The sequence below is a fragment of the Lepidochelys olivacea genome, assembly GCF_965140295.1.
Source record: "Lepidochelys olivacea isolate rLepOli2 genome assembly, chromosome: 9".
In the NCBI taxonomy this organism is placed as follows: Eukaryota; Metazoa; Chordata; order Testudines; family Cheloniidae; genus Lepidochelys; species Lepidochelys olivacea.
This window is the reverse complement of record NC_140419.1, coordinates 63,012,410-63,036,218: the sequence shown is the minus strand read 5'-3', so window position 1 is coordinate 63,036,218 and position 23,809 is coordinate 63,012,410. Positions and strand designations below refer to the sequence as shown.

At 42.9% G+C, this 23,809-nt stretch overlaps 1 protein-coding gene across 4 annotated transcripts in view; it reads right to left on the bottom strand.

Annotated features, from left to right (window-relative positions):
- Positions 1–23,809, bottom strand: part of LOC311526332 (H(+)/Cl(-) exchange transporter 5) — a 93,225-nt gene that overhangs the window by 22,502 nt on the left and 46,914 nt on the right. For 3 of the 4 annotated variants that reach the window (XM_084639235.1, XM_084639236.1, XM_084639237.1), the window contains exon 3: positions 2,005–2,156. In XM_084639235.1, the coding sequence (XP_084495361.1) occupies positions 2,005–2,156 (152 nt within the window). Of the gene's footprint in view, positions 1–2,004; positions 2,157–12,166; positions 12,315–23,809 lie in introns of those variants that run through there. The other variant, XM_084639238.1, reaches the window with a different exon arrangement.

Below are 23,809 nucleotides of genomic sequence, written 5' to 3'. Positions count from 1 at the left end.
TCTTTTCCCATTTAAACACACAAACTTGCATATTATTCTTTAGTTCTCTCAAACCCAGCATTTTTAGTAATAGGACTGTTGTCCTGAGCAGTTTGTGGAAACAGAACTACCTTCAGAGCATTTCATGTCCACCTGTCATGCCACGTACCCTCAATTAGTATACGAATTCCTAGATAGATACACATTTTTCAGCAAGGTGCAAATGCTTAGTGTGTTCAATCTAGTCCTTTGACCATGGGAGGAATGACAAAGGCTGGGCATTACTTTGAGCACTCAGGTAGACTCTGATCTGTGATATGCAAGGTCTTGACAATCTCAGGAATTGAGTTTGTATGTGTAAATCCCCGTTAATGGAAACGTTATTTCAAAACAGCTTTTTAGGCCAGACATTTTGGTTCAGAGGTATTGAACTGTTCCGAGGAGGCCTCTTAAGGCTTAGACACAGTTCTGAGTCTCAAGATCAAAGCTGATAACTTCTTCTAAGGCTCTGCCCTATAAAATTTACCTAACATTTGATAATATTTTAAGTTTGTTCATCTTACTGCTCTTGAAGGCTGAATGAAAGGATCAAACGTGGGCTATTGAGCGCACTAACAATTCTGGTGCAAGTCCCAGTACACGGTCCATTATTTCTCCTGGGTAAAAGACCGTTTGGCCAAACAACAAATCCCCTTTAACTGGAATAAATAAGGTGAGCAGATATCTTTCTGGCTGAAGGATTTTAATTACTTGTTTCTTTAGATTTTGCCTTTCAGCAGCAACAGCCAGATTGTTTATGAGCATAGCTACTACTGACCTTGTGAGGCTGGGGGAGGGAGTTTTTGGAAAGGATAAATTATCTGCCGTAGGTTTCTTTTTACGGTTGCAAACTGATCTTTTTGGCCAGTTAGTAATTTTTGGTTTGACCTGGTCTGAATTTGTTTGTACAGAGGAGGTAGCATTATTAGCCGCATGTCTGGGCATTTCTCAACTAGGCTATTCATGCCAATCACCGTATTTTCCATTTTCTTTTCTATGCAATCCCTTTGGTTTAGTTCCCACCATAGACAGCGATGAAGGAGCTGTGGGGGTGGGAGGAATCATGCTTGTAGCATCTACACAGCCATTTACAGGGTCTTTGAGCACTTGTTCCTCTTTGGGATAGTCCAGGCATCACACAAGATTGGCACATTTCCTGTGCTGACAGGCAGTCTTAGATCTGGGGACTCCTCACTTGTTAAGACAGAGGCCACTGTCATGCTCAGTGTAACTTTCAAAAGAATACTTTGGCAAACAGAGTTACATTTAATATGCTTAGGCCAGTCACTGCCCTATAAAAAGCCTGCCAACACATGTCTTATGATACAGGAGGCAGTGAGCTTAATTTCCCATTTAAGGCACGCTCTGCCATTCTAATCCAATTCCTTCACCGCACAACGCCAGAAAGCACTGGGGAAGGAATTCATGAGTTACTTCTCTTTAGTCTTCTCCAACAGAGAACGTGTTTTCAAGGCTGAAAATGAATGGCTATGTTTTTATTGTTTGATAATAGCCATTATGTGATCAAAAAGAAATCTTGCTCTTCCTTACAAACAAAACTATGTACATAGTGTGTTCGCTATCTTCCCCAGTTCAAATATTATCCCCAAATAATAGTAATGCAGTTCTCAGAAACCTCCCATATCCTGGATGCAGAGAAACTCAGGAAAAGATGAGCCAACTAAAATTTATCCCAATTCTTCAATCCCACGTTCCATTCAGAGAGTTAACAATCCTTGCACAGAGATGCAGGGCAGCTGGTACATTTTGATGACTGGTAAAAGTTTGTACCTAAGTTTCCTTCGACTAAAAGATCACCTGTGGAAAAGTGCTCGGGTCACTCACTGGGAGCAACCCCTCCACCCTCAGATACTCCTATAAGTGTCCCCAGATTAAAGTATTCAGAGACAAGGAGATAAAGTTTATATGCAGACAATTCTGCTTTGCACGACCAGCGAAAAGCAAAGCAGCAAGAAACAAACTTACCTCTCTGTGTCTGTCCCGGTCTCTGGACTTCTCTCTCACCCAGTCGATAGTATTGAAATCTTCATAGGTACCCACACCAGGCAGAGGTTCCTCCAGAAAATCCATCATCTGGCTTGTGCCATTCATCCCTCCTCCATTATATAAGGAGAACCCTGAAAAAACAGAACGAATGAAAGGTATGAGCATCTGCATTAATTCCAACATTCCCCACCTCTTAGGATGCCAATAGAGGTGATGAATGCAGTCCTAGGTAAAGGCAGGTAGTTATTCAATCACTCCTTGAGCACACAGATTTGTTGAGAAAAGAAGTCAGTCTACCAATGACTAATGGCGCAACATACCCATGCATTAGATACACTCATGTTCTCATCCCAGACCATAGTGAACAGAGGTTCACATCATGAAACCACCCTGTATTGTGACAAAACTACAATTGTCTGTCCAAGGTTGACCAAGGAACAGTACAGAGTGGAGGGGGGTGGCATTAATGTCTGGCAATAGCTACTGTTATTAGTCCCTGGCTTTCATGAGTATGACCGACAATACCCCCTGCAGGGATTCATAACTATACTTTTCTCTCTTGGGAGAGTGGAGAGGGACTTAGTCCTATTTAAAACTACAGCAAATATTTTTTAAAAAAAAATCAAAAATGAAAGTGTTGCAGCTGGCAGAGCAGAGGATGAGCAGCCCTGGGAGCAAGTCCTGAGTGAGGCGTGCATTTGGTAGCTACTCTGACAGATTAGAGAGATGCAGGAGGCATAGGAAGCACACACACACAAAAAAAGCATTAGTCAAAAGGCTTGAAAAATTCATCCTACAAACCGCTAACCTAAGGCTCCTCAACAGGCTGATATACACTGGGGTGCCCCAAGCCACTTTGTCTCCTGTCCAATCTCCTGCAGGTCAGAATGGAAGATCCTGGTCTGCAACCAACTGAACCCTAATCTCCCAGATAAAGCAATCCCTCCCAACACAACTAAATCTATTAATGCTGCATCCCATCACAAAAAGCAGCAGCTCCTAATAAATCAAGTTAAAACTGCCCCTCACCTCAAGATATATTTATAGCAACTCCCCACACAAATCAGTGTTGTGCAGCCCCTTCCTTGCAATAAATCCATTTATGGTACATCTTCCCTCCTCCCTGCAAGTCTAAGAGCCCTCTGCTCCAGTGGATGGATCCCTGTATCGCGCTCTGCAACCCCACCTCACCCCACCCTTCCTCCCAGGGCACTTGTCTGCTAACAGCAGTGCCTAGAGCAGCTGACCCCGAGAAGCAGCACTGGGTTATGCTTCGCTTGTATTTGGAAGAGAATTCCCCTACTCCCAAATGTAAAGACTAGAATTTTTTTTAGGAGGGTGTGGGGAGAGAGGAAGTGAAAGCTGGATTTTTTGAGTCCTGGTGTTAGACATCTTCAACAGTCAGTATCACTGACCTATACAGAGTGGCATTTAAGAAAATGCATGCCAAAAACAGGAGGCAAGTAGGGAAAGAAAAACAGCCCCATAATGAAGATGACAATAACAGCAAGCAACATAATGCTAGAAAAAACAAAACCAACAAGAGATACTGCTGTGTATTAATTGTATTAGAGCACAGCAAAGAGGTCTCAACTGAGAATGGGACCTTGCTGTAACAGCCAATGTATACACACATACTAAGAGTTCATGCCCCTAGGAGCAGACAACAAAGGGTGGGAAGGAAAACAGGCACAGAGGGGAAGTAAAACTATTTTCCCAAGGTGACAGAGATGAGAACAGAACCCAGATCTCCTGACTCTTGGTCCAGTGGCCTCCCCATATTCTCTCCCAAGAATAAAGCCACTGAACATGAAGCAAAGAGAAAAGTGTGTCCCTTATAACTTTGTGATGAGTATGAAACGTATTTTTATGTGATAAAAATTGAACTCTTCTCCACCTGCAAAATGTTCATTAATCCATTGCGGCATTAATATTCTGTTTTAGAGAAAATGTAAGCCCCCTTTAATCTGAAAAGAGCCTTAAAACACATCACCTAACATTTGTTCTCTGCCCCTTTGAAATGTGCTTCTTAAAGTGCTTTTTCACATGATTTGAAGATATGAAGGGGCTAGAATAAAGGGCGGGGGGGAGGAGGGGGGGGGAGTAAAACAAAGGTCTTTTAAACCCTATCCAAGGAAATCAAGCAGCTTTTTGACAGATTAATATATGTGGAACAAATTCTTCCTGTGTAAATCAGACCAAGCCTTCATTCCTTTGTGTATGCAGGCACAAACCTTTGATCCTGGTCAATAACAGTGGATTCCTTTAATATTTACTCCATATATATTTTTCTTCTAAAGCCCATAGATGTTCTAGCAGCAAGGACTCCTCAGGTTACAATGAGAATTAAGTTAGTTAATGGAGGTTTCACCCATGAATAATTGTTTTGCAGCCAGTTTTGCCTCCTTTAAGAAAGCTTTCATGTTACAGGCATTCCCTCTCATAAGTTCTCTTTACAGACAAAATAATTCAAGGCTTCCCAATTCTTACTGAGGCCTTGGGTACTAGCTTTTAATCATGAACGAAATGAAAAATCTAATCCCAAACTAAAGACAAAAAGCACAATAAAAAGTGCTCTTGGAAGGGTTGCTTGGAAGAACTGTTACCAGCTAACGATCGCCGCTGAATGGTGGGCATCAGGAAGCCCTATAAGATGACTTCATACATGCTGATCTAGTTTTATTGATTGCTAGATTAAGCTCATAAATGAGTATAAAGCATTTTCCTCTGCCCTCTGAAGATCACTTATTATAGGAGAGAAACTGTTTCCAAAGAAACTACCTTAAAACCGTGACTTACAGAAATTACTTTATGAACCACACATTCTGGAGCACCTCTGTTGGCTGTAAGATTACCCTTAAGGTGTTACAACCCCTTGATTTTCTTTTACAGTCCTTACAAGAACATCCAGCAAGATTTGTAACTTACAGAAGCACCCAAAGATTCTCAGACAGGTTGTATGGCAGAATATTCCAACACCTTTGCTAAAAGGAGGCATCTCATGCAGTGGAATGTCCAACATGCGGACTCTGGACGGAATGGGCAAGGCAGGGGCATTAGGGATTTTTTAAAAAGCTGTGCTGAATGCCAATGATGGCACTCCAGCTTTACACTTCTCTGCAACTCTGCCCCTTTGTGTTTTGGCCCAGGTATGGGGGGATGTGGGGAGTAGATTAGAGTGCAGTGAGTGTGTTACCAGATTTGGAGAGTCAGGGCACAGATTTCAGCCACACATATAAACGTATTGTAAAGCAGCAGGCAGTTTCACAAATTAGTCTCCGAAACAGACACTGGACCACAGAATCTGGAGATCCCTTAAAAATACGTAATACAAAATTGCTCTTTAGCAGCCCATCAACACCCAGAATTCCCCAAAACTCTGAAGCATGTAACAAAGCAAGTGCCATCCCATGCAGTCCTCAGAACACAGGCTCAGCAGCTGGTAAATCTAGGATATGCTCACCCAGCACAAGCACACTACTGTGATACAGCTCCCTTAAAGAGCTATCCAAAGAGGGTGTACTGCGCTATGATATAAGGAATTCAGAGATTCTAAACAAAAAGGACCATTGTGATCATCTAGTCTGACCTCCTGTATAACACAGGCCAGAGACTGCCCCAAAATAATTCCTAGAGTAGATCTTGTAGAAGAACGTCCAATCTGGATTTAAAAACTGGTAGTGAAATATCTACCACAGCCCTTGGCAAGTTATTCCAATGGGTAAGCACACTCATCATTTAAAACGTATGCCTCACTTCCAGTCTGAGTTTGTCTAGCTTCAACTTCCAGCCATTGTATCGTGTTATGCCTTTCTCTGCTAGATTGAAGAGCCCACTATTAAATACTTGTTCCACATGTTGGTACTCATATAGACTGTAATAAAGTCACCCCTTAATCTTCTATTTGTTATGGTAAATAGATCTTTGAGTATCATTCTAAGGCATGTTTTCTAATCCTTTAATCATTCTCGTGGCTCTTCTCTGACCCCTGTCCAATTTATCAACATCCTTTTAGAACTGTGGGCACCAGAACCAGACAGGATTCCAGAAGCAGTTGCACCAGTGCCAAATCCAGTGGTAAAATAACCTGTCTGCTCCTACTCGAGATGCCCCTGCTTATGCATCCCAGGATCGCATTAGCTCTTTTGGACGTAGCATCACATTAGGAGTTCATATTCAGTAGATTATCCACCACTGCTTCCCAGGACAGAGTTCTCCAACCTGTAAGTATGGCCTACTTTCTTTGTTCCTAGATGTACACATTTACATTTAGCAGTTATAACATGCATATTGTTAGCTTGTGCCCAGTTTACCAAGTGAACTATGTTGTGCTGAATCAGTGACCTGTCCTCTTCATTATTTACCACTCCTACAACATTTGTGTCATCCACAAACGAGTGATGGTTTTGTTTTCTTCCAAGTCATCGATAAAAAATGTTGAATAGTGTAGGGTCAAGAACCAATCCCTGCTGGACCCCAAAGGGGAAACACCCACTTCATAATTCATCATTTAGTTATATTTTGAGACCTACCAGCCAATTTTTAATCCACTTAGTGTGTGCTATATTAACTTTATATCATTCGAGTTTATCAAAATGTCATGTGGTACCAGGTCAAAAGCCTTACAGAAGTTTAAAGCATATTACATCAACACTATTACCTTTATCAACCAAACTTGTAATCTCATCAAAAATATGTAACAAATTAGTCTGACAGGATGTATTTTCCCATGAACTCATGTTGATTTCTATTACATTACCCTCCTTTAATTTTTTATTTATTGAGTCCTGTTTCAGCCACTCCATTATCTTCCCCAGCATCAATATTAAGCTGACAGGCCTATAATTACCCAAGTCATCCCGTTTAACCTTTGTAAAAACTGGCACATTAGCTATCATCCAGTCTTCTGGAATTTCCCCAGTGATCTAAGACTTATTGAAAATCAGCATTAATGCTCCAACAAGTTTCTCAGCCAACTCTTTCAAAACTCTTGGATGCAAGTTATGCGGACCGGCTGATTTTAAAATGTTTAACTTTAGTAGCTTTTGTTTAACATCTTCTAGAGATACTAGTGGAATGGAAAAATATATCGACATCATATGAGAAAACTAAATCATCTGCTTTTTCCCCAAATACTGAACAGAAATATTTATTGAACACATCTGCCTTTTCTACATTATTATTTCTAATTCTACCATTTCTATCTAGTAATGGACCAGTGCCATTGTCAAGATTCTTTCTGTTTCTAACATATTTTAAAAACTCCTTATTGTCCTTAACTCTGCTGGTCATCAATTTCTTCTTGCGTCCCTACATTTCCCTTATCAATTTTCTACAATTCCTAACTTGTGATTAATATTTGTTACTATCAACTTCCCCTTTCTTCCATTTGTTATTTTACTTTTATATTTTACAGCAACCTTCACTTTTTCCCTAAAGCAAGTTGTTTTTTTAACCAGCACAGCCTTCTTCCTCAGATTGGGGCTTTGGGGGCACCTAGTAACGTGTTCTCAAATTATTCCCAATTATCATCATTCACATTTTTCTTATTAAATTCTTCCTCCCAGCTAATTTGGCTCAGAATTGTTTTCAGCTTTGTGAAATTGGCCCTATTAAAGCACCAAGTATATCGATCTATATCTATCTCACTGTTCTGGACTTTATTCTTCCTGCACATTATAACTGATCGAGTCATGATCACTTATACCTAAGCTACGATTACTTTTAGTTCTGTGATCAGTTCCAGAATTCAGAATTCCCATGTTGGCTGCAACACTTTTTAAGTTAGGAAATCATCATCGAGGAGGTTTAGAAATTCCAAGGATGTTTCAGTACTGATGGCATGAGACCTCCAGCATGTCACTCAAATTGAAGTCCCCCACGATCATACAGGTTTTTTTCCTTACACATTACAGATAGGTGCATAAGGAGGTGGTCGTCCTATTCCCTAGTGGGGTCTGTAGCCAACACTGTGCTTTCATCTGTTATGACATTGATCCATAAGCATTCAGGATAACTTTCTTCAAAGTTATCAGTAACTCGGAAACAAGTAATGCCATTTTTGACAGAGTGCCACTACCCTCCCCATCTCCCACCACCACTCGATCCTTCTTAAATGGGTTATATAACCATTGATTTTAACATTCCAATCATGCGAATCATCCCACCAGGTTTCAGTAATACCAGCTAGATAGAATTTATGTTCATAAATGAGCAATTTCAATTCCTCGTCTGTTACCCTGAGCATTAGAGTATAGGCAATTAAAGAATTTCTTCTCTTTTTGTCCTTCCTTTCCTTGGTTAATTTTGTTCAGCAAGGGTAGCAGTAGGAGAAAATTCACTCAATCTTCCATCAATGTGTGTGCATCAATAGACCAAGCCATGGTTTCAGAAGTCAGTTCAGCCACTTTTCCTGGACAATCATAAATCAGATTTTTTTTAAACTTAGGGGAGCGGGAAGGAGAGGAAAAGAGGGAGATAATTACAACAGTTGAAATAAGCATTCAAATGCGTTTACTGTACTTATCAGACTGCATGGCTGTTTACACAGAGTACTTTAAGGAAAAGCATGATCCGCAAACCAGACTAACCTACGGTATCTTCCCAAACCCACTTTCCATAAGTTCTCAAGACAGCCCCACAATCAATATCCTCCTCCCCAGTAAAAAGACCACCAGGTGAGTCTTGTAGCATGCCTGTCCAGCACACGGCAGAATAGCGTGTTTATCAAACACGTTTGGTTCCTTTCATTTGATACAAAACTGACTATTTTAAAGCCAGATTTTCTGGAAATGTTCACAGATTTTGTAAGCTCGCTGTGAAACCCGTGCCCAATTTGCAAAGGTGCTGAGCACACCTGGTTTCCACTGGAAGCATTCAAGAAAGATTTAGCTTTGTCTGTGATCTGTGACAGTGTCTTTACACTTGATAGAGAGCCGCTTAAAAATAGAGTGGGTAAACTGGTTTCAGCCTTCATAGCCTTTGCTGTTTAAATAACCCCCACAAAAATCCCAAGCACTACCCTCTCCTGGAAAATAAAGGACAAAAACTGTTAACATTTGGAGCTGATACACAACTGCTACAGGCCATAACCTTCAGATAACATTCAATAAGTATCAGAGTAACAGCCGTGTTAGTCTTTATTTGCAAAAAGAAAAGGAGTACGTGTGGCACCTTAGAGACTAACCAATTTATTTGAGCATGAGCTTTCGTGAGCTACAGCTCACGAAAGCTCATGCTCAAATAAATTGGTTAGTCTCTAAGGTGCCACACGTACTCCTTTTCAATAAGTATGCAGCTACCTGCAGTCGGTATGACCCAAGTATACTTATACCACAAAAAAGAAATCCCACCTATAATATATGCCAAAGAGTACTTCTCCCTCGTCCCTCTCAGGGCACTAAAACAAACATGGAGGAAGCAAAAAAGGTAAAATAATGCAACTTAGGTGACTGATGCAAATGGCCATCCTTCCAGTCACAGTAGCAGCTTCAAAACAACAAGGAATAAAACTAGTGCAAGCTCTTAAATATTCGAGTTCAAGGTTTCCCAAATTTTAATAGCATGGGCTAAATCTTAATAGAAAGACTGTCTCAAGGAGACAGTCTCCCCTCATGTAACTGCGTAATATCCCTCTGGCAACTACAGCAATTGCTTTGCTGGAAAAGTAATGTTAGGAAAATGTATTAGCTTTAAATACTATTTAACTACTAGAACAGAGGACAACCTGCAATAAAAGACCCGCAGCACAGCTGCAGCTGTCCCGGGTCAGCTGACTCAAGCGCCTGGAGCTATAATATTGTAGTGTAGATGTTCAGACTCGGGCTGGAGCCTGGACTTGGAGATCCCATGAGGGGGAAGAGTCTCAGAGCCCTGGCTCCAGCCCAAGCCCAAATGTATACACTGGTATTTGTAGCTCTGCAGCCTGAGTCAGCTGAGCTAGGCTCTGAGATTCAGTGCCATAGGTTTTTTCATCTCAGTGCAGACATACCCTGTGTGACTAGGCACCATCTGTGGAGCACCAGAAAACTGTTCTTGCTATGTCCCCCAGGTAATGGAGTAAGCAGTTATTTTGCTCTATTATTGACTCAAAGAATGAAACAGCTTCAGATCACAGTTTTAAGAGCAAAGCAATGAGATAGATTTAGGTAGGTGCTAGGAAGCGCCCTGATGTACACACTTTGGTATGAGTTTTATGGGGTCACTATGTTCAGCAATAGTGAACAGAGAACTAACTATGCTATCCTAGGGGGATACCAGAGAGTCAGATAAATTAAAATCTCATGGAAACTCTGCTAATTAACATTTAAAACTGCAAGTAAAGGATTAATTCTTGCTCAATAAAAGTGAGCCACAGTTTCAAAAGCAGTGCAATGGCCCTTGGGAAAGCTCATCTATTAAACCACAGTATTTTGACTTAACATAAAGCCCTTCCCAGTGCCGAAGGGTGACTGAAAAGGATCTATAAAATGCTATTATTGTTCAGCCTACATCCCTCCAAGACACAATCAGATTCACTCTCCTGGGATATGCCCCAGCTCCTAACTGCCACGGAATCTTCTCCCAGCTGAGGATCACCGCAAAGCAGCCAGAATACAATAGCACAAAGAACACACACAGCAGAGCATGATATGCAGCCTGAACGCACTGCAGGAAACCTTAGGTAAGCATACTTCAGTTATGATTAAGTCATCTGCTCTTTGGAGACTCCTGGGATACCTATGCATCATGGGTAAGTTATAAAGGTCTCGCCTACAGGGCAAGTTACTGTGCAGCAAGCCGGGGTGGGAACCTACAAGGCACCCGCTCACTGCACAGTAACATTCCACGTGGATACTGCTACTCTGCAGTGAAAATCCAGGAGCACGGCCTGGCGTACTAAGCCACATGCGTTATAGCAACGTGCACACAGGGTGTCATTACGCAGCAAGCTGGTGTGCTGGAGATTCACACCTCGGCATGCAACACAGTAACTTGCTGTGTAGACAAGCAGATATCTTGTGTATCACAGGCACTATCACCATCACCACAATGGGTGTTGGAAGTCTCAGTTAAAAGGCCAAGCAGGAAATTCACTCTTCATAGTCCATTGCATCTGGACCCCTAGAACTAGCCTGTCCGGGTCAGGGATGCGGGCGCATATAGCACGGCTCTCCAGGCAGCACCTGTTTCACGGACAGAAAATTTCATTCACCAGAGCATCACTCGAGCATCTTTAAGAGAATTAAATCATTTTTGCATTGGAAAATAGGATCCAAGAGTCCTGACAAAGCACAGCAAGAACATGAAAATGGACACATTCATCTTTAAACACAATATAAAAAAGAAACATCCTTACATTTCCAATAGCAATATTGAACTATAAGATGGCTGGTAGTAATAAATATTTACCAGGGCTGCATTTCCTGTCCCTGTTCCTCACAGATCAAAACACTACGCTAATTACAGACAGATCCCAAATAGAAAGGAGAGGCCATAAGACTGGAGGAGCACAGTTGACCAAATACGTTTTCCCTTTCTCTAATTTGCACAATTAGATCAGCAATTAGTACTTGAGACTGCAGCCAAATACACCAGCTGACATGAGAACAGGAAGACTCCCTATAGCCAGAAGTTAGGCATTTTAAGAGATATTTTAGCATGTTTTCCCCCTTTCCCCACCCGCCAAAAAATAGGTCAGTGCTCCAGTTTTAGATTTTCCTTGGTTTAAAATCTCTTTCAGACAATCTGTGAACAATACTGACAAATCTAATTTAAAATAAAGCAGCATGTGCACCTACACAGTGCATCATTCAGTGTCCACTGCACGATTAATGTGGCAATAAAAAGGTTACAGCACTTGGGAGGGACAATTCTCTCCAGGATGCCCCAACCTTCCTCTGTTAGAGGGAATCTGGTAATAGAACTGCTTTGCATAAGGGAAAGGAATCACTTGTTTACAGCAATTTGTATGACACCATTAGAGGTCAGAAATCCAATATTCACTCAGCCCTTTGCAAACACCCTCCTTTCTTAGGAGCAGAGAAATCAGACCTGCAGCTTTAGCACGATGACCAGCAGTTTACCCATTGCTCCCTAACAGCTGCTGCAGTGTGTTGATACAATTAGCCAAGACATGCACTCCCTTCAACAGCCTCCTTACCCTCACTGGATTTTTTCCTCTCCACAGAAACACCTTTTGAAGCCTGTCTCATGGCCATTTGGCTCCAGGAGACTGGTAAAAAGAACTGTGGGGTAACTTCCTTTACAGTGGCACTTGCTGCATTCTCCTCCCTTTCCAGCACTGCTGGGCTCTCTGCACTGAGCATGTCGTCACCAGCTGACAGTCACATGAGCGGACTCTTGGACCTCCTTTGAAGAGGGAGGATTTTAGCTGAACAGAAGAAGGTTAAAGATGCAGTATTCCTTCCTTCACGATGGGCAAACTAGGAATGACAAAACGAAGCTGGCATCTAGAGAATTTAACTTCCAGTCATTGGAAACAGCCTCCAGAAGGAAGCTGCAACTAAAGCTACAGTAAGGTTTCAGAGTAGCAGCCGTGTTAGTCTGTATCCGTAAAAAGAAAAGGAGTACTTGTGGCACCTTAGAGACTAAGAAGTTTATTAGAGCATACGCTTTCATGATGAAGTGAGCTGTAGCTCACGAAAGCTTATGCTCTATAAACTTCTCAGTCTCTAAGGTGCCACAAGTACTCCTCTTTATAAAGTACAGTAGAAACAAAACTTTGTTTTAGGGGAGAAGAACGGGGGCACAGAAGAGCTAGCAGGCGATTTCATTCCTTTCCTCTAGACATTAGATCTTCCATACTAAAAAGCCTGCCTGCACATTTCACTGTCAACCCCATCTCCCAAACAGCTGAAGAGACTGTTCGTTGGTTTTAAACTGAGAGCAAGCTCGTGCTTATGAAAACGAGTGATTAATTGTGGCAGCTAGTGCCAAGTACACGCTACATACTTAAGGCAAACTTCCTACACTTCGGTGCCCCTTAATTCTAATTCCCAACATCCCTGCTATTCCAGTCCTAGGAATCCACATCCCTCTTCCAATTAATGTCATCATCTATTATCCTTTGGGTCAGAGATGGCCATTTTAACAAGAGCTTATACTGAAGTACTGACTGCTAAGGAGTCCATTATCTAATTTACAGGCCTTTCCACATGTTAGACACAGCAGGGTAGTTGCATCTCATTCCTACTATGCTGGCTTACGAAGTATCCTCTTCTTGACCAGCATACCTTGCTTTTAAGCTGTCTGTACCATGGCTAACTTTGGCTTAGCGAACGGGATTTGTTTGCCACTGAAGTTTTCCCACAGGTTAATATCTATTTCACAATTACATGCTTTTCAGGACCTCTCTCTTTTCCTGTCTACCAGTTGATGTTTTGCCCATTAAGAGAGTTAAGGCAACACTCCTTGGGTACCTGACATTCCACACAGAGACAGTACCCACCCCAGTAAAGCTGCACTACTATAAGCATTGCTTCAATTCTTTTTGCAACCTCTTTGCAGAACCTCATGGGTGATCTTAGCTTGCCATAAGATATGCACAGAAAGTAATAACGTTTCTCTAGCTCCGAGATGCTAGTGATAACCTGTGTCATTTCAGCCTTGCTCTATGGCACTGAACCATTACACCCTGGTGAATATAAACTTTGGTCTTGTGTGATACCATGCTGGTTCCAGGCTCTGTGGGGCACCCTGTTCTCACTGACCCCAAACTAAAAAAGCATGCTTTGCAAACAGCAGGGTTTGACAAGATGTCAGGCTAACCAAAATCCATTGCCATACAGTGACATAACTGATTGTGATGCCTGGTCAAACAAAGATTGGTATTTAGCCAGGAATGAAGCCAAGCCTGTAGTTTTCTGCTGCACTTAAAATCTGCAATGAGTGGAGGCCTGTGATGGTTCTTGGGGTATCCAGGACTGCGAGTCACTCCATTATCCCCAGCCTCCGGTGTGAAGGAGACTTCTTTGTGCTTAACTGGGTGTCAGCTCTCTGACACCACCAGCCTGTCAGCCACCTCTGTGCCGTTCCAGTCCTTACTTTGCCCTGCTGGTTAACAGTAGGTGCATGCCAGTCCCTTTTAAGCCTCTCGCTGTAGCATCCAGCCCCTTATCCACTGAACACTCCCAGAAATACCAAGTCTGCTGTCCCCAAGGCAACAGTGCACACACCAGCTTGTATGATTCAACCCAGGATCAGCACCTTGCTTAATACCACAGCACTGAGATATATTCATAGTGAAAAACAATAAACTTATCAAAAGATTCAAGATTTAAGTGATAGTGAATAAGAACATTGGAAACAAAAGGTTACATATAAAACAAAATCATAACATGTTTTCTACAGACTAAACTTAACTAACAAACCTTCTCTCATATAAAACCTTTTCTGCAGCATCTTCAATCAAAGAGGACTCTGATCCCGTTTTCAGGAATGTAAACACACTGCCTGTTTCTTTCCTAGATGCAGGAATAGGGGGTGACTTCTCTTAATATCCCCAAAGTTACTTGTGCATCTGTATTCAGAAACTCCCATGGCTTTTTCTCCTGTGCACTATTCCCTGTTGACTTCACATCCCCCTGTTGACCTTAATATGTACATTGACATCCATTTCATTAGCTTACAATGCTTAATTAACACTTCAACAAAGACAGATGAATAAATATCTTGTCTGTTTCCCCACCTCAACTGAGATACAAAAGTTAACATTTTCAGTATACATAACTCCTGACATAGTATCTGTACACTGTAACCTGAACTTTTAAATGTTCCCAATCAGCATTAAATCATTAAAACTAAGAGTGCAATAAACCAAACTTAGTTCTCAGGGCCAAACCTCTATGTAGGTTACTATTTAGTTTAGCAGATGACCCTGGATAATTCTTCAAATGATAGAACCAAACTTTATTTAAAAGAAAGATGATTAGTTAAGCAAACACACAGTTACCATAGTTATACTCACATTCAGAGATGTAATGGTGTACCAACAGACAATCAGTCCACTGACACAGAAAGTATGGCCTTATGATCCTGTAACCTAATGGTACCCTTTTTGATGCTAAATGTCCAAATGCACATTCTACCACCATTCTGCACTTGCTCAGCCTATAGTTGAACAGCTCCTGACTACTGTCCAGGCTGCCTGTGTACGGCTTCATGAGCCATGGCATTAAGGGGTAGGCTGGGTCCCCAAGAATAACTATAGGCATTTCAACATCCCCAAAAGTTATTTTCTGGTCTGGGAATAAAGTCCCTTCCTGCAGCTTTTGAAACAGACCAGAGTTCCTGAAGATGCAAGTGTCATGTACCTTTCCTGGCCATCCCACGTTGATGCTGGTGAAACGTCCTTTGTGATCCACCAGAGCTTGGCAGCACTATTGAAAAGTACCCCTTGCGGTTTATGTACTCGCTGGCTTGGTGCTCTGGTCCCAAGATGGGGATATGGGTTCCGTCTATGGCCCCACCCCACTTAGGGAATCCCACGGCAGCAAAGCCATCCACTATGACCTGCACATTTCCCAGGGTCCCTACCCTTGATATCAGCAGATCTTTGATTGCGTTGGCTACTTGCATCACAGCAGTCCCCACAGTAGATTTGCCCACTCCAAATTGATTCCCGACTGACCGGTAGCTGTCTGACGTTGCAAGCTTCCACAGGGCTATTGCCACTCGCTTCTCAACTGTGAGGGCTGCTCTCATCTTGATATTCATGCGCTTCAGGGCAGGGGAAAGCAAGTCACAAAGTTCCATGAAAGTGCCCTTACACATGAGAAAGTTTCACAGCCACTGGGAATCGTCCCAGACGTGCAACACTATGCGGTCCCACCACTCCATGTTTGTTTCCCGGGCCCAGAATCTGCGTTCCACGGCATGAACCTGCCCCATTAGCACCATGATGCCCACATTGCCAGGGCCCCTGCTTTGAGAGACGTCTGTGTCCATGTCTTCATCACTCTCGTCACTGCGCTGACGTCGCCTACTCGCCCGGTTTCGCTTTGCCAGGTTCTGGTGCTGCATATACTACTGGATAATGCGTGTGGTGTTTAATGTGCTCCTAATTGCCAAAGTGATCTGAGCGGGCTGCATGCTTGCCGTGGTATGGCGTCTGCACAGAAAAAAGGCATGGAACGATTGTCTACCGTTGCCCTGACGGAGGGAGTGGCGACTGACGACATGGCTTACAGGGAATTAAAATCAACAAAGGGGGTGGCTTTACATCAAGGAGAAACAAAAACAACTGTCACACAGAATGGCCTCCTCAAGGACTGAACTCAAAACCCTAGGTTTAGCAGGCCAATGCTCAACCCACTAAGCTATCCCTCCCTCTCGCATTTCAGGCAGGACTTCACGGAGAGAGGGAGGGAGGGGGGAGCAAATGAGTACAAAACAAATCTGGTCTATTTCTTGTTTTGATCCACTCCATCTATCTTTTACATCTTTGGCTGGCAGCAGACGGGGCAGAAGGACTGCTAGCCATCCACATCTCTTGGCTGCTCGGCAGAAGATGGTACAATAGGACTCCCTGCAGGACTAAAGAGAGTGACCTGGTCGAGTCACTCCTAATGTAGCCCCTGCACCTATGTCTGCCCAGGCGCTCCTGACCAACGCGGCCAGGAGCACCATGGACATGACCATGACGGCTACCAGTCCTATTGTACCGTCTGCTGCCACAAGGCAATGGGTTGCTGCTGCCGTGTAGCAATGCAGTACCACGTCTGCCAGCACCCAGGAGACATACGGTGACAGTGAGCTGAGCGGGCTCCATGCTTGCCGTGGCATGGCGTCTGCACAGGTAACTCAGGAAAAAAGGTGCGAAACGATTGTCTGCCGTTGCTTTCAGAGGGAGGGAGGGAAGGAAGGAGGGCCTCATGACATGTACCCAGAACCACCCGCGACAAAGTTTTTTGCCCCATCAGGCATTGGGATATCAACCCAGAATTCCAATGGGCAGCGGAGACTGCAGGAACTGTGGGATAGCTACCCACAGTGCAACACTCCGGAAGTCGACGCTAGCCTCAGTACTGTGGAAGCACTCCGCCGAGTTAATGCACTTAATGCACTTAGAGCATTTTGTGTGGGGACACACACTATCGACTATTTAAAAACAATTTCTAAAAAACTGACTTCTATAAATTCGACCTAATTTCGTAGTGTAGACATACCCTTAGTCATCTCTTTTCCAAGCTGAAAAGTCCCAGTCTTTCTCCTAATACGGAAACTGTTCCATGTCCCTAATCATTTTTGTTGCCCTTTTCTGAACCTTTTCCAATTCTAATATATCTTTTTTGAGATGGGGCGACCATATCTGCACACCGTTGGATACATTCTATTTCAGGAAGGTACTGTAGTTATATTCCCCAAACCACTGAAGAAACTCAGGGTGAAATCCTGGCCCTACTGTAGTCGATGGGAGTTTTGCCACTGATGACTAAGGGGTCAGGATTTCACCCTTAGATACTGAATCAGACCAGGAGATCCATCTAGTCCAGTGCCCTGTTTCCAGCAACAGCTGGCACCAGTTGCTTCAGAGGAAAGTGCAAGAAGACTTGCGGAAGGCCATTGATGAAATAATCTGCTTGCAGGGGAAATTTCTTCCTAACCCCCATTAGAATTTGGAACTTATTACCTGCAGCAGGATTTATATCCCTTTCAGAATTCCTTGCTATTATCATTCTGGAAATTCTTGTTATCCATATAAGCCTCTCTCCGAAACTCTTGGGGGGCTCAAAATTTAACAGCAGCCCACCTTAAAGACCAATTTTCTCCCACTGAAAAGCGAGCAACCCTCCAAACCATGGAAAAATCCCATCTTTCCTCCTCAGCAACCTAATACAGACCATCAAGGCACTAGGGTTTTTTGTTTATTTGTTTTTGTTTTTTTAAGTGAACAGGCATGTCTGTGTCCCAAGTGCACTCATGTCACATCCTCAGATTTCCTACTCAAACACAGCATGATTGCATCACTATTCCAACAAGCTTATGAGAACAGAGCCAATAGACTAGTGTACAGCGACAGAGAGCTGCTGGCGTTTCACATGCAAACTAATGAATCAAACCAAAGCTACTAGATCTAGTTTCACATCTGGCATGGGCAATCTCATGCTGACTCATGTACCGATAAACAGAGCATAACACTGTCAGTGCATCCCCTTGGAAGACATCAAAGAAAAGCTGCATTCTACTGCCCTGTCCCAGGAGGCTGCAACAATCACCATTAGCCAAAGGGTTAAGATTAAAATCCACATTGCTGTCTTCTGGATTCATCCAGCACTTAGGGAGGCAAGACGAATGGAGTATTAGAGGCAGACAGAAATATGTAGCATTCCAAATCTAACCCTCTCCATGCCAGGTTAGCACAGCTGCCAGGGTGCAAACAACAGCTTAGATTAATTAGACTTGCCACATGGTGTGAGAAACGCTGTTAGAATTTGGCACAATGGGATGAATGTGTCTGTGGGTTCTTCTGAAGAACAAATGTAGAAGTTACAGTTCAGGCATAACTTCACTGTCAGAGTGGGTAATCAAGGAGAATGTGGCTCATTTCTCTTTAGTCCTGGGCAAAAGTCCAAATTGGAAGTTACAGGATTCACTCAGGTCACAGAACTGCAGTCAGAGTAACTATATAATCACTGAATCACTTCTTGGTGACATAGCTAGTGCAGCATTAGAAACCTTAAATCGGACAAAGTAACAGATTTTCTGCCCTTCTGCAACCTGAGTGGTTAGTCAAAGTTTGGGGCTTTGTGGGTGGGAGTGGAAATTGGTGATTGCCAGGTATTTCGCTGACGCAGTTTTGCTTGTTTACAAAAGAACATGCAAAGTCCTGACTCTCTGAACACAGATGGAACTTAGGAGCAGGAAACAGCTTTGGGTATGTTGACACTAGAAATGTAAGTAGACCTACATTAAGTCGACTTGCAGCCACCGCAGTAATTACTGCAGTGGTGCAGGTCCATGCTCTCCTCCTTGGATCAGTGGTACGCATCCTCACCAGGAGCGCTTCCACCGACCTAAGAAGGGCCATGTGGGGGAGCGGAGAGCCTGGTCTCTCAGCTCCACTGGCAACTCCCTGCTGGGAGCCCGGCTGCCACACAGGCTCTGGGGCTCCCATTTGGCTGCCCCCACCCCTGCTCCCCACCAGGAGCCAAGGGAAGCCACCCAGAGCTTCTCACCCCTGGGGATTAGGGTCCAGCTGCCCCTGCTTCTCAACCCCAGCGCCTGCTCCCTGCTGGGAGCTGGGCAGCCTTGTCAATTTCACAGTTCACTGAAGTGGCTGGGGCTTCTGGCCCCAGCTCCCAGGCAGGGCTGCTGGGGGAAGCCACCAGGGAGAGGGGTCCAGTCGCCCAGCTCTCCAGGGGAGCTGGTTCTCTAGCAGCCAGGCTTTCTTGTCAATCTCACAGCAGCTCCTGCTGTGAAATGGACAAGACAGCTAAAAGCCCAGGTAAGGGATGCAGGGTCTACACAGACACTGTGTTGCCCTAACTACACTAAGATACGCCTTACACTTCTCGTGGAGAAGTAGTTATTATGTCGGTGTAGTAGGGCACTTACATCCGCGGGAGGAAGGCTGTAGTGTAGACACTGACATAATTAAGTCGACATAAGCAGCGTTATGTCAACCTAACTGTGTAGTGTAGACTAGCCCTTCTTTAGCTCACAGCACCAAGAGCAGTCTTTTCAGCCTACATCCCAACCCAAAAAACTCCCTCAGTTTCTTCCAGAGCAGCCACATGCTTTCAGCTGTTCCTCCAGGCTCTCTCTCCCAGCCTGTTCTCAGTGTGTGTGTGTTCTCTCACACCTACCCATCTGGTCACTATACCCAGGCAAACAGTTTGCCCACCTGGTGCTAGTTTGGGGCAGATTATTAGACTTTGTTTTAGGTGTGGCCCCTGCCTCTTACGATGGATTTAAATGGAGGTCTCATTCACACATCTGCTTAAAGAGGTTTAACGCAACCCATAACAAGGTTTTGACCAGCTCATAACAGTATTCTATTTCTGAAACATTTTGAACTCAAGTTGTTTTGTTTTTTTCATCAAGATGTTTAGGCCTCAGATGTAAACTTGCCTTTAAAAACTGCTAGAAATGCCTTGTTCCAATTCAGTATTGCAAATTAAAGAATAAATGTGATAATTAGTGTAGGTCCTACATATAACTAAAACGCCTCGGGGGGGGGGGGGGAGAGAAAGGTGATTCCAGTGTTTTTATATGTATAAAAGAAAGGGGAAGGATGACCTAAAGCAGATATTTGGGATAAGTTCTTCACCATAGGAACTGCCATAGCAAAAAATCTCATTACTTGCCAATGTAATTTGCAATAGTAGACCCCTAAAAAGACATGTAGTATCAGAGAAGATACACCAGTTAGATTCTAAATTAAGAAGCTTTAAAACACAACAGTTCATCGCTTTACAGGCAGCCAGCACAGAATTCAGGGTAAGTATATTATAATCACCACTGCTCGATTCCAAGCACATTGCCACATTCTCCACGATCTGCAAGTGGATGTTTGCTAAGAGAGAGTTTCAATTATTAAGACTCCTAGCTCACACACGTATGTGCTGCTGTTGCAGTTTTAGAGGGTAGGTTATATACCTGGTGCCCAAACATCTTACTGTATTCCCAAACAAAAAAAATCCTGAATTCAGTGGACAAGCTAGTAAGGTTAACAATCACCAAAATATTTAAAATCCCCTCTTGGTGACTGCTTTATTTCTTTCCATGTTAACAACACAGTCCATATTTAAGATTTCTTATTAGTATCTTAGCACCTGATTTCCTGTAGCAATGGTTATACAAGAACCTAGGTAGTTTCATGAAAACCACGTGCATTTATTATTTATATGTTTCCCCAAATAATTATATTGATATATTATTGGTGGAATATATAAATAAATGCACATAGTTTCTATGCACAGATGTATTGTATGTGCTATCCTGGCCTAGAGTTAAAGTTGCTAAACTCCTCATCCCATCTACACAAGCTACAAAATGCTAGAAAATAAGCAGTTAAAAGTCATTCAATGCTCCAGTCAGGTCATACCAAATGAGTGCTAACACCGCATTTATACCACATTAAGTGTCCTATATTTTCATGTTATATACACACATCCAAAACTAATATTAAAGATATACCTATGGAAGCTTCAATATTTCACTGTAAGTGATTGATCCCATTGAGCTTTCCTCATAGAAGCAGTCATGTTTCCATAAAACGATGAAACAGATGGAAAGTAAATTTTCTTATTAATTAAATAGGGAAGAGGACAATTGAGTACCCTTCCAGGCAAATTGCAAATATTTGCATAAACTTAGACAATTACGTTTACCATCCCCATTAACTCCGTACAAGGACCAACTGAGAACAAAACTGCATTTACCCACTTTCTCCTCCATAAATATTAAATACTTGCTGAATCTTGCTGCAGAAACAACTCAGTATTGAATGTTTCCTCCCTTTGAAACCTGTGGGAAAGAAACATTTCATTTCAGTTCTGCCTTTTCACAGCAACATAACTGCCTTTCTGTTCTGTTTCATTGTTGTTTGCAGCGTCATCATACCTGTGTTGGTCCCAGAATATTAGAGAAACAAGGTGGGTGATGTAATATCTTTTTATTGGACCAACTTCTGCTGGTGAAAGAGAAGCCACTAACTGACAAAAGGTGCTAAAGCAACACTCAAGGAAGAAAAGGCCATTGCAAAGAAGCTAACTGAGCTCTTCACATCGATCTTCAGTGCAGAGCATGCCACATCAGAGCTATTCTATTTAGGCGACAAATCCGAAGTACTGTCCCAAATATATATGTCAATAAGAAGAGCGTTTTAGAACAACTGATTAAACTGAACAATAACAGCTCACCAGGACCAGATGCTATTCACCCAAGAGTTCTGAAGGAACTCATATTCGAAACTGCATAACTACTAACTGTGGCATGTAACCTATGTTACTGAAAACAGTCTCTGTACTAGATGACTGAAAGGTAGTTAATGTAACGCTAATTTTTAAAAAGGGCTCCACAGGCGATCCTGGAAACTACAGGCCGATAAGCTTAACTTCAGTACCAGACAAACTGGAAGAAACTATTGTAAAGAACAGAAGTATTTTCCACTGAATGTATCCAATGAAGTGATCTGTAGCTCACGAAAGCTTATGCTCAAATAAATTGGTTAGTCTCTAAGGTGCCACAAGTACTGCTCTTCTTTATGTCCAGGAAGAGTCAACATAGCTTTTGTAAAGGAAGTCATGCCACATCAGTTTATTACAATTCTTTGAGGGAGTCAATAAGCATGTGGATGAGAGTGATCCAGTCAATATAGTGTACTTGGATTTTCAGAAAGCCTTCGACAAGGTCCCTCATCAAAAGCTCTTAAGAAAATTACGTAGCCCTGGGATAAGAGGGAAGTTCCTCTCATGGATCAGTAACCGATTGAAAGATAGAAAACAAAAGGTAGGAATAAATTATCAGTTTTCACAATGGAGAGAGGTGAACAGCAAAGCCCCCACAGAGATCAGTACTGTTCAACGTAATTATTAATGATCTGAAAGAGGGAGTGAACAGTGAAGTGGCAAAGTTTGCAGGTAATACAAAATAATTAAAACAACAGAACACCACTAGCCGTCACCTTCAGCCCCCAACTAAAACCCTCCAACGCATTATTAAGGATCTACAACCTATCCTGAAGGATGACCCAACACTCTCACAAATCTTGGGAGACAGGCCAGTCCTTGCCTACAGACAGCCTCCCAACCTGAAGCAAATACTCACCAACAACCACATACCACACAACAGAACCACTAACCCAGGAACCTATCCTTGCAACAAAGCCAGTTGCCAACTGTGCCCACATATCTATTCAGGGGACACCATCACAGGGCCTAATAACATCAGCTACACTATCAGAGGCTCGTTCACCTGCACATCCACCAATGTGATATATGCCATCATGTGCCAGCAATGCCCCTCTGCCATGTACATTGGTCAAACTGGACAGTCTCTACGTAAAAGAATAAATGGACACAAATCAGATGTCAAGAATTATAACATTCATAAACCAGTCGGAGAACACTTCAATCTCTCTGGTCACGCAATTACAGACATGAAGGTCGCTATCTTACAACAAAAAACCTTCAAATCCAGACTCCAGCGAGAAACTGCTGAATTGGAATTCATTTGCAAATTGGATACTATTAATTTAGGCTTAAATAAAGACTGGGAGTGGCTAAGTCATTATGCAAGGTAGCCTATTTCCCCTTGTTTTTTCCTACCCCGCCCCCCCCAGACATTCTGGTTAAACTTGGATTTATGCTAGAAATGGCCCACCTTGATTATCATACACATTGTAAGGAGAGTGGTCAGTTTGGATGAGCTATTACCAGCAGGAGAGTGAATGTGTGTGTGTGGGGGGAAGGGGGTGAGAAGACCTGGATTTGTGCTGGAAATGGACCACCTTGATTACCGTGCACATTATAAGGAGAGTGGTCAGTTTGGATGAGCTATTACCAGCAGGAGAGTGAGTTTGTTGGGGGGGGAGGGTAGGGGAGGATGAGAAGACCTGGATTTCTGCTGGAAATGGCCCACCTTGATTATCATGCACATTGTAGGGAGAGTGGTCACTTTGGATAAGCTATTACCAGCAGGAGAGTGAGTTTGTGTGTGTGGTTTTTGGAAGGGGGGGGGATGAGAAAACCCGGATTTGTGTTGGAAATGGCCCACCTTGATTATCATACACATTGTAAGGAGAGTGATCACTTTAGATAAGCTATTACCAGCAGGAGAG